This window comes from Oncorhynchus tshawytscha, linkage group LG02, assembly GCF_018296145.1.
Source record: "Oncorhynchus tshawytscha isolate Ot180627B linkage group LG02, Otsh_v2.0, whole genome shotgun sequence".
In the NCBI taxonomy this organism is placed as follows: Eukaryota; Metazoa; Chordata; class Actinopteri; order Salmoniformes; family Salmonidae; genus Oncorhynchus; species Oncorhynchus tshawytscha.
The window spans coordinates 4,088,028-4,099,365 of record NC_056430.1 but is presented as its reverse complement, the minus strand read 5'-3'; the positions used below and the strand labels follow the sequence as shown (position 1 = coordinate 4,099,365).

At 40.2% G+C, this 11,338-nt stretch overlaps 1 protein-coding gene across 1 annotated transcript; it reads right to left on the bottom strand.

Annotated features, from left to right (window-relative positions):
• Positions 1-1,361: 1,361 nt before the first annotated feature.
• LOC112262737 (complement C1q-like protein 2) lies at positions 1,362-2,784 on the bottom strand. Its single transcript, XM_024438473.2, has 3 exons — positions 2,520-2,784; positions 1,867-1,992; positions 1,362-1,733 (listed from the first exon to the last, which is right to left on the bottom strand). Exons 1-3 carry the CDS (start codon positions 2,704-2,706, stop codon positions 1,441-1,443), a joined length of 606 nt encoding a protein of 201 aa, XP_024294241.1. The 5' UTR covers positions 2,707-2,784; the 3' UTR covers positions 1,362-1,440.
• Between the last annotated feature and the right edge of the window lie 8,554 nt (positions 2,785-11,338).

Sequence of the window (11,338 nt, the reverse complement as noted above, 5' to 3'; positions counted from 1 at the left end):
GAAGTTCTCTTTTTAATGGCTCAGGGTGGAAGCTATCTCAGTAATAGAGTATTTCTGTCCGTTTTATTTTCTACACAGAGTTGTAAACAGGGTTCCATTTGATTTCTCAATCCACATTTCGAGGTCTTGAACACGTTGAGTGTCACATTCAATAGTGAATTTGAGATTGGGGTCAATGTCGTTGAGTAGTGCCATAATGTCTGACAGCTCTTCTTCCGTTCCTCTCCAGGACGTCAATATATCGAAACCACTTCAGGATTTTAATCAACAATTTATTTTCGTGTTTCATTGTTAGTAACAAAATGTTTTTCAAAATGACCCACATAAAGGTCAGCATAGCTTGGAGCGAATGTGGACCCCATCGATGTTCCATTCGTTTGGAGGTAATATTCATCATCAAACCTAAAATAGTTATATGTCAAAACTTATTCAGCCAGCTCTCGAAAAAAGTTTATTGGTGGGTAGTGAACTAGGGCTACCAGCTACCCCGTATGGGGAATGCTGGTATATTGACCCTCGACATCTAACGTCGAGGGGGGCAGCGTAGCCTAGTGGTTAGAGCATTTGACTAGTAACCGAAAGGTTGCAAGTTCAAATCCCCGAGCTGACAAGGTACAAAATCTGTTGTTCTGCCCCTGAACAGGCAGTTAACCCACTGTTCCTAGGCTGTCATTGAAAATAAGAATTTGTTCTTAACTGACTTGCCTAGTAAAATAAAGGTAAAAAAAAAAAAAGTTAATTAAACCTGTTATTGGTGAGATATTGATCTGTAGAGTCTTTTATATATGATGGCAATGCTTTTGCACATGAGATTTAGTAAAAGATTCTACAAAAAATGTTGACAATGGCTCTAGCCTCTAGCTCCTGCAACCACTGGTCTGCCTGGATATTTGCCTTGTTGTGTTTTAGGTTTGTGTAATTCCGGGCTAAATGATTGAACTATCTGTAAGGCTTCAGATTGAACACAGAACTACATTTAGATTGAACTATCTGTAAGGCTTCAGATTGAACACAGAACTACATTTAGATTGAACTATCTGTAAGGCTTCAGATTGAACACAGAACTACATTTAGATTGAACTATCTGTAAGGCTTCAGATTGAACACAGAACTACATTTAGATTGAACTATCTGTAAGTGTGACCTTCTTTTGTCCTTGGTCCTACTTGGATCATCTCTACCTTGTGAGCTGCGAGAGGCTGATGGAAAGAGACACCGCAACGTTTAGGAACAAACAAACACTGAGTGAATAGCAGAAATCCATTGAAGCTGTTGAAATGTGACACGTCAAAATGTTGTTTAACTGTTACTATCAGCTGCCAATGATAAACGTTCAGTATGTTAGAAGCAAAAAAACAGTATGATTTATGCAGAAAACCATTTAATGGAATTGATTAGGGTAAAATATTCCACAACAGTATGTACATATTCCACTGAGGTTTATTGAGCAAACAGCAAAATGCCGTTGAAGTGGCACCATCCAATGGCACCAACATTGCTCATATGGTCCCAGATCCATGAATTATCCTTCAAAACAACATATACCACATCTCCCTCCTCCAGCTGCAGTATGATACCATTAGATCCGTTGTAGGAGCCGTCCTTGTTCATAGCAGAAATAAATGCGATTTGTTCTTTGTTCTTGAACAGCAAGGAGTCTGAGCGGCGACCTGTTCCTGAATGGTGATAGACGCTAAACTGATAGACTCCTGCCACTGGTGCTGTGAAGATGCCTGGATGAAAAGAGCATACTATTTAATGTGGGAAGATGTTGATCATAAATTAAAAAGAAGAAGAAGAAGAAGATGAAGAAGAAGACGAAGAAGAAGAAGACATAATAGTTTAATATGAGCACGATGACTTAACCTGTTGCTGGGTTGTAAGCGTTGCCAAGGTTGGTTAAGACCTTTCCGTAGACAAGCGTTTTTTCAACATTGAAAGGTCCATAGTGTCCAGTACCCCCAAATCCAGCTGAGAATGCCACCTTCGTTTCTGTCAGACACAAAATGACATGTGTTACAACTATAGGACTCAGCAGTTGATTAATTCAGTAAGCCCATGTTAGGACAGGGGGCAGCATTGGTAAGTTTGGATGAAAAGCGTGTCCAGAGTAAACTGCCTGTTACTCAGGCCCAGAAGTTAGGATATTGATATATTTGGGTAGATTTAGATTGAAAACATTCTAACGTTTCCTAAACATTCTAATTTAAGTGTATTTAAGGGCCCTTGCACAGATCCATTTTTTTCACAAACCTAATTCCACACCTAAGTGGTAAGCAACTAAGTGGTAAGCAACTAGGCGCTGTCCTAACATTTCACCGTTAAACCTTTTTTGAAATCGGACACTGTGGTTGGATTAACAAGAAGTGCATCTTTAAAATGGTGTACAGTACTTGTATGTTTGAGGAATTTTAATTATGAGATTTCTGTTGTTTGAATTTGGCGCCCTGAACTTTCACTGGCTGTAGGGCAGGTGTTCCCTTCCCAGAAAAGGTTAAAACAGTGAAGAAAGTATCTACCTGCTTTAGCGTTCAGTGTCTCCACCTGGCGCTCAGCAGCTGCAAGCCGGTTTTCCATGACTTCAATCTTCCTCAGCATGTCACACATGCCAGACGGGCAGTTTATGTCTTCGTTTTCTGGGGTTGTCACCATAGCCGCAGTCAGGGTGCTGCACAGCAACACCAGCAAAGCTACAACACCCTTCATTCTATACCTGGACTTCCAACGTCTACAGTTTATTAGTTGCTTACCACTTAGGTGTGGAATTAGGTTTGTGAAAAAAATGGAACTGTGCAAGGGCCCTTAAATACACTTAAATTAGAATGTTTAGTTAAATATTTAACAAATTATATAATTACTGGACCTTCTATTTACTATCTATTTACCGGATAGTCTTATCTAACAAAGTCATTGACCTATGTTTCGGGTTTGCAGACCTTTATTTTTTGGCCTTGAGGGTGTACACAGCACAAAAAACTAAACTTTAACTAGGCAAGTCAGTTAAGAACAAATTCTAATTTTCAATGATGGCCTAGAAACAGTGTTTAAGGGCAGAACGACAGATTTGTACCTTGTCGGCTCAGGGGTTTGAACTTGCAACCTTCCGGTTACTACTAACCTACAGGTCGACTAGTCTATCAAGAGACTACCCTACAGGTCGACTAGTCTATCAAGAGACTAACCTACAGGTCGACTAGTCTATCAAGAGACTAACCTACAGGTCGACTAGTCTATCAAGAGACTAACCTACAGGTCGACTAGTCTATCAAGAGACTACCCTACAGGTCGACTAGTCTATCAAGAGACTACCCTACAGGTCAAATAGTCTATCAAGAGACTAACCTACAGGTCGACTAGTCTATCAAGAGACTACCCTACATGTATTTTGGTATTTGGTGTTCATCAGGATCCCACCCCAAAAAGCAGCAGCTACTCTTCCAGGGGTCCACATGAAATATGACATAATTCTCCCACCCTGATCTATTTCACCTTTCTTTGTGCTTGTCTCCACCCCCCTCCAGGTGCCCCATTATCCCCATTGTATTTATACCTGTGTACCCTGTTTGTCCCTTGGCAGTTTGTCTTGTCTTGTCAAGCCTTTCAGGTCCCCCCCCCTGCTCCTGTTTTTCCTATTCTCTGTTTTCTTGCCCTCCCAATTCAGATCTGTTCAGCCTGCCCTGACCTCGAGCCTCAAATAACCGGTGCCCCCACACATTGACTCTGTATCGGTAACCCCCTTGTATATAGTCTCGCTATTGTTATTTCACTGCTGCTCTTATTATTTGTAATTATTTGTTACTTTTATCTCTTATTCTTATCTGTATTTTTTTAAACTGCATTCCTGGTTAATGGGCTCGTAAGTAAACATTTCACTGTAAGGTGAGTATAACACCTGGCGCATATGACTAATACAATTGGATTTGATTTAATACAGTGCCGATTACAATATAAATATATATGTAAAATAGCTGTGTCTCTTCTCAGTCCCCGTAATGCAGTAAGGTGTACTGTTGAAGGAATTTTGTCAATATTGACTAAATAATGTATACATTAGGCATAGAGTTATAACTCACAGAGTTATTTGTTGTCTGTTAAGGAATATGTTGGTACACAGGCAAAGAGGAAGCGTCAACAGACAACTCGTGACCACAGTGAAACTAACAACAGGAAACATGTCTGGTCCCCAACCAGGGTGGGGAGAAACCGGTTGGTGTGCAGTAGATTGTGTAACATATGGGAGCAGAAGATAAGCAATGTGTATGTGTTGGAATGGAACTGAAAAACAGCTCTGTCGTGGTCTGGGAGGAGGAGGGACATTTTCGTAAGACATGACGTCATGTGGAATATATAAACTGATGTACTTTGTGATTATGTTCAGTCCTCTCGAGAATAAACGCTATTGATTGATTTTGAGACTGGTCTCTGTCCATTTTATGCAAATAAGTATCTTACAAATTCTTAGAAATGGGCAGAGTGTTTTAATTCAATTGGTTGATGAACATATAGGAATGAAATTCCTTTAACTCTTGAAGCTAGGGGGCACTATTTTTATGTTTGGAAAAATAACGTTCCCAGAGTAAACGGCCTATTTCTCAGGACCAGACGCTAGAATATGCATGTAATTGACAGCTTAGGATAGAAAACACTCTAAAGTTTCCAAAACTGTAAGAATATTGTCTGTGAGTATAACAGAACTGATATTGCAGGCGAAAGCCTGAGAAAAATCCAATCAGGAAGTGACTATTATTTTGAAACCTCTGTGTTCCTATGTATCCATATTGCCCATTGAAAGGGATATCAACCAGATTCATTTTTCTATGGCTTCCCTAAGGTGTCTACAGCCTGTAGACATAGTTTCAGGCCTTTATTTTAAAGAATGAGCATGAACGACCACATTACGTAAGTGGTCAGGTGGGGGCTCTCAGAGTGATTCTTGCGCAAAAGAGAGAGGCGGCCATGGTTCCTCCCGGTCCTAGTGAAAAGCCAACTGTCCCGGTTGATATAATATCGTATAGATATTTGAAAAACACCTTGAAGATTGATTATAAAAAATGTTTGCAATGTTTCTGTCGACATTATGGATATCATTTGGAATTTTTGTCTGCGTTGTCGTGACCGCTATTTCCGTTGGATTCCTGGGCATAACGCACCAATCTAACGGAGATATCTTTATGGAACAAAAGGAACATTTGCTGTCTAACTGGGAGTCTCGTGAGTGAAGATATCCGAAGATCATCAAAACTAAACGGTTAATTTGATTGCTTTTCTGATTTTCGTGACCAAGCTTCCTGATGCTAAGTGTACATAATGCTATGCTAGGCTATCGATAAACTTACACAAACGCTTGTATTGCTTTCGCTGTAAAGCATCATTTCAAAATCTGAGATGACAGGGTGATTAACAAAAGGCTAAGCTGTGTTTCGCTATATTTCACTTGTGATTTCATGAATATGAATGTTTTCCAGTAATATTTTTTGATTGTGCTAATCTATTCAGTGGTTGCTGATGACAAATATACCGAATCCGGGTTGGGTAGTTCTAACAGGTTTTAACATGTACTTTGATCTGTTTTTTGAAACTGTTTTCTATTGCTAGCTTGAGTTACTTGTGGTTTCTGAGAGTTCCGTTTAGTTTGGCCTGGTTTTGTTAATGACAAGCGGAATGCAAAAATGTTACATTTTGAATTGATTAGACCCACTACTGTTCAAAAAGGGGTGGGAGAGGTGAGCGCTGTCACGTTCTGACCTTAGTTCCTTTGTTATGTCTTTGTTTTAGTTTGGTCAGGGCGTGAGTTGGGGTGGGTTGTCTATGTTCTTTTTTTCTATGTTATATTTTCTACGTGTTTGGCCTAGTATGGTTCTCAATCAGAGGCAGGTGTCGTTTGTTGTCTCTGATTGAGAATCAAACTTAGGTAGCCTGTTTTCCCCATTTTGGGTGTGGGTGTTTATTTTCTGTTTAGTGTTTTCTGCCCCTTACAGGAGTGTTTCGTTTTTTGTTAGATAGGTAACTGTCAATAAACCCTCTGTGTTCTATTAGATAGTTAACCATCAATAAACCCTCAATGTCCTGTTAGATAGGTAACTGTCAATAAACCCTCTGTTATATTAGATAGTTAACTGTCAATAAACCCTCTGTTATATTAGATAGTTAACTGTCAATAAACCCTCTGTGTTCTGCTAGATAGTTAACTGTCAATAAACCCTCTGTTATATTAGATAGGTAACTGTCTATAAACCCTCAGTCTTCTATTAGATAGGTAACTGTCTATAAACCCTCAGTCTTCTATTAGATAGGTAACTGTCTATAAACCCTCAGTCTTCTATTAGATAGGTAACTGTCAATAAACCCTCTGTGTTCTGCTAGATAGTTAACTGTCAATAAACCCTCTGTTATATTAGATAGGTAACTGTCTATAAACCCTCAGTTTTCTATTAGATAGGTAACTGTCAATAAACCCTCTGTTATATTAGATAGGTAACTGTCAATAAACCCTCAGTCTTCTATTAGATAGGTAACTGTCTATAAACCCTCAGTCTTCTATTAGATAGGTAACTGTCTATAAACCCTCAGTCTTCTATTAGATAGGTAACTGTCTATAAACCCTCAGTCTTCTATTAGATAGGTAACTGTCAATAAACCCTCAGTCTTCTATTAGATAGGTAACTGTCAATAAACCCTCTGTTCTATTAGATAGGTAACTGTCAATAAACCCTCTGTTATATTAGATAGGTAACTGTCAATAAACCCTCAGTCTTCTATTAGATAGGTAACTGTCAATAAACCCTCTGTGTTCTATTAGATAGTTAACTGTCAATAAACCCTCTGTTATATTAGATAGGTAACTGTCTATAAACCCTCAGTCTTCTATTAGATAGGTAACTGTCAATAAACCCTCAGTCTTCTATTAGATAGGTAACTGTCTATAAACCCTCTGTTCTATTAGATAGGTAACTGTCTATAAACCCTCAGTCTTCTATTAGATAGGTAACTGTCAATAAACCCTCTGTTCTATTAGATAGTTAACTGTCTATAAACCCTCAGTCTTCTATTAGATAGGTAACTCTAGTTTTGAAGTCAAACCACTTTTTTCTTCTCTGCTAGCCAGCTCTAGAAACAACGCACAGCCCAGTTTTAATTATTAACTATGTTTTCTTCTCAGCTTTCCTCTCTAGGTCATTCAATGCAGTATCCTCCAAATCTGCATGCCTGGGTATTATTACCATCTCTTTTTCCCATTCATCCATAGTCATGCTGCCGAAAATATTAAAAATAAATGTTCCACTCGATTTAGCTAGTCAACTGAAGAAAAAAAAACAATGTTGCTATGACAACCAGCTCAATATGCTGCCTGTCTCGATCGGACCCATTCACTCTATATGGGACGATGGAGATCACAACTCAATATTGAAACGATATTGAAAAGGGCGGAGAGACATACAACACGGTTTATACAAATCTCTGCTGTTGAAAACCAAATGCTAGTCTAAAAAGAAATGGGAGATAATATCTAGATGCTTTTTAAAATGGAGATCAGGTTTGTTAGGTGTGTATAAGGGAGGCGAAGTCAAGTGCAGGAGAGTGGATTATATTAAACAGACGCACTTTAATACCGGTCAACAACGACCGCACATACTAGTACAAAAACACGGTCTATAACAAAAGTGCAGCGCCTGACAAAATCCACGTAACAATAAACAATTACACACAAAAGACACGATGAGGAACATAGGACTAAATACTTGCAGATTGATTGGGGAAGGAAAACCACGTGTATGGAACAAGACAAAACAAATGGAGAAATGGAGAGGCGATGGCTAGAAAGCCGGTGACGCCGAACGCCACCCGAAAAAGGAGAGGTGCCGACTCTGGCGGAAGTCGTGACAAAGTTTATTCATTTCCTGGCAGGGTTGATGAGACAGTGGATTGCGCAGTCAGATGGAACAGAGTAAATAGGCATTTCAACGTCATTTTAGCCAGTGGTAATTTATGGAATAGACACCGGCTGGAAAGTGGTTTTGACCAATCAGCATTCAGGATTAGACCCACCCGTTGCATAAAGTCCAATGTTATATTTATTTAACCTTAAACTGAAAATACAAGCGACCCAGTGATGTGTGTGCTTTGGGAACCTTTAACAGAATGTGACTGGCAGAATGGGTGTTGTATGTGGAGGATGAAGGCTGCAGTAGATATCTCAGATAGGGGATAGTGAGACCTAAGAGGGTTTTTATATAAGAATCAACCAGTGGGTCTTGTGATAGGAATACAGAGATGACCAGTTTACAGAGGAGTATAGAATGCAGTGATGTGTCCTACAAGGAGCATTGGTGGCAAATCGGATGGCCGAATGATAAAGAATACGGCTCCAGAGCACCCTTACCTGCCGATCTATAAATTATGTCTCTGTAATCTAGCATGGGTAGGATGGTCATCTGAATTAGAGTTACTTTGGCAGCTGGGTTGAATGAGTTGTGATTACGATGGAGGAAACCAAGTCTAGATTTAACCTTAGCCTGCAGCTTTGATATGTGCTGAGAGAAGGACAGTGTACGGTCTAGCCATACAGATCTGTGGAAGGGTACCAAACACTTCTGCAGCATTGAAGTTCCCCAAGAACACAGTGGCCTCCATCATTCTTAAATGGAAGAAGTTTGGAACCACCAAGACTTTTCGGTGCGGCAGGCAGCCTAGTGGTTGGAGTGTTGGACTAGAAACCAAAAGGTTGCAAGATCGAATCCCCAAGCAGAGAAGGTGAAAATCTGTCGTTTGCACACAATAATACATCATGTCCTTTCTCTTGCATTTCTCTTGCATTTCAAAGGTACAAAAAGAATTACAAAAGAGTGGTTGGTTATTTATTTGTATTATCTTTTACCAGATCTATTGTGTTATATTCTACCACATTCCTTTCACATTTCAATTAACTTCAAAGTGCTTCCTTTCAAATGGTACCAAGAATATGCATATATCCTTGCTTCAGGTCCTGAGCGACAGGCAGTTAGATTTGGGTATGTCACTTTAAGCAACATTTTTAAAAAAAAGGTGCTCATCCTTAATTAAGAGTTTTTGGATCTGGATCCCCCACATAGACTTACTGTTGAGCTTGACTAATGAAATATTGACTAAGAATGCTTTTTAAATTTAAATTTTCATAAAAAAATGTTTTTTAAAGTCTGTAGTTTAATAAGGCAACAAGTGCACCAAATCCCTAATGTGAGGAAGATTCCTGAGGAAGAGTCCTGAGGAAGAGTACTGACGAAGAGTCCTGATGAAAAGTCCCGAGGAAGAGTCCTGAGGAAGTGTCCTGAGGAAGTGTCTGTTAGGGATCAGTTACCCGGAACAATTGGTCGGCCTTGGGGATTCAATCCATCTTTATGCATCTAGATAGATCTGGTGCTGTATCCTTCTACAGTATATAATCCACTGAACCAGATTGGGACAGCACTCTGGCAGTTGTTGTATCCTCCTATATAATCCACTGAACCAGATTGGGACAGCACTCTGGCAGTTGTTGTATCCTCCTATATAATACACTGAACCAGATTGGGACAGCACTCTGGCAGTTGTTGTATCCTCCTATATAATACACTGAACCAGATTGGGACAGCACTCTGGCAGTTGTTGTATCCTCCTATATAATCCACTGAACCAGATTGGGCACAGCACTCTATATAATACACTGAACCAGATTGGGACAGCACTCTGGCAGTTGTTGTATCCTCCTATATAATCCACACTGAACCAGATTGGGACAGCACTCTGGCAGTTGTTGTATCCTCCTATATAATACACTGAACCAGATTGGGACAGCACTCTGGCAGTTGTTGTATCCTCCTATATAATACACTGAACCAGATTGGGACAGCACTCTGGCAGTTGTTGTATCCTCCTATATAATACACTGAACCAGATTGGGACAGCACTCTGGCAGTTGTTGTATCCTCCTATATAATACACTGAACCAGATTGGGACAGCACTCTGGCAGTTGTTGTATCCTCCTCCTATATAATACACTGAACCAGATTGGGACAGCACTCTGGCAGTTGTTGTATCCTCCTATATAATACACTGAACCAGATTGGGACAGCACTCTGGCAGTTGTTGTATCCTCCTATATAATACACTGAACCAGATTGGGACAGCACTCTGGCAGTTGTTGTATCCTCCTATATAATACACTGAACCAGATTGGGACAGCACTCTGGCAGTTGTATCCTCCTATATAATACACTGAACCAGATTGGGACAGCACTCTGGCAGTTGTTGTATCCTCCTATATAATACACTGAACCAGATTGGGACAGCACTCTGGCAGTTGTATCCTCCTATATAATACACTGTATCCTCCTCCTATATAATACACTGAACCAGATTGGGACAGCACTCTGGCAGTTGTTGTATCCTCCTATATAATACACTGAACCAGATTGGGACAGCACTCTGGCAGTTGTTGTATCCTCCTATATAATACACTGAACCAGATTGGGACAGCACTCTGGCAGTTGTTGTATCCTCCTATATAATACACTGAACCAGATTGGGACAGCACTCTGGCAGTTGTTGTATCCTCCTATATAATACACTGAACCAGATTGGGACAGCACTCTGGCAGTTGTTGTATCCTCCTATATAATACACTGAACCAGATTGGGACAGCACTCTGGCAGTTGTTGTATCCTCCTATATAATACACTGAACCAGATTGGGACAGCACTCTGGCAGTTGTTGTATCCTCCTATATAATACACTGAACCAGATTGGGACAGCACTCTGGCAGTTGTTGTATCCTCCTATATAATACACTGAACCAGATTGGGACAGCACTCTGGCAGTTGTTGTATCCTCCTATATAATACACTGAACCAGATTGGGACAGCACTCTGGCAGTTGTTGTATCCTCCTATATAATACACTGAACCAGATTGGGACAGCACTCTGGCAGTTGTTGTATCCTCCTATATAATACACTGAACCAGATTGGGACAGCACTCTGGCAGTTGTTGTATCCTCCTATATAATCCACTGAACCAGATTGGGACAGCACTCTGGCAGTTGTTGTATCCTCCTATATAATACACTGAACCAGATTGGGACAGCACTCTGGCAGTTGTTGTATCCTCCTATATAATACACTGAACCAGATTGGGACAATACACTGAACCAGATTGGGACAGCACTCTGGCAGTTGTTGTATCCTCCTATATAATACACTGAACCAGATTGGGACAGCACTCTGGCAGTTGTTGTATCCTCCTATATAATACACTGAACCAGATTGGGACAGCACTCTGGCAGTTGTTGTATCCTCCTATATAATACACTGAACCAGATCCTGGG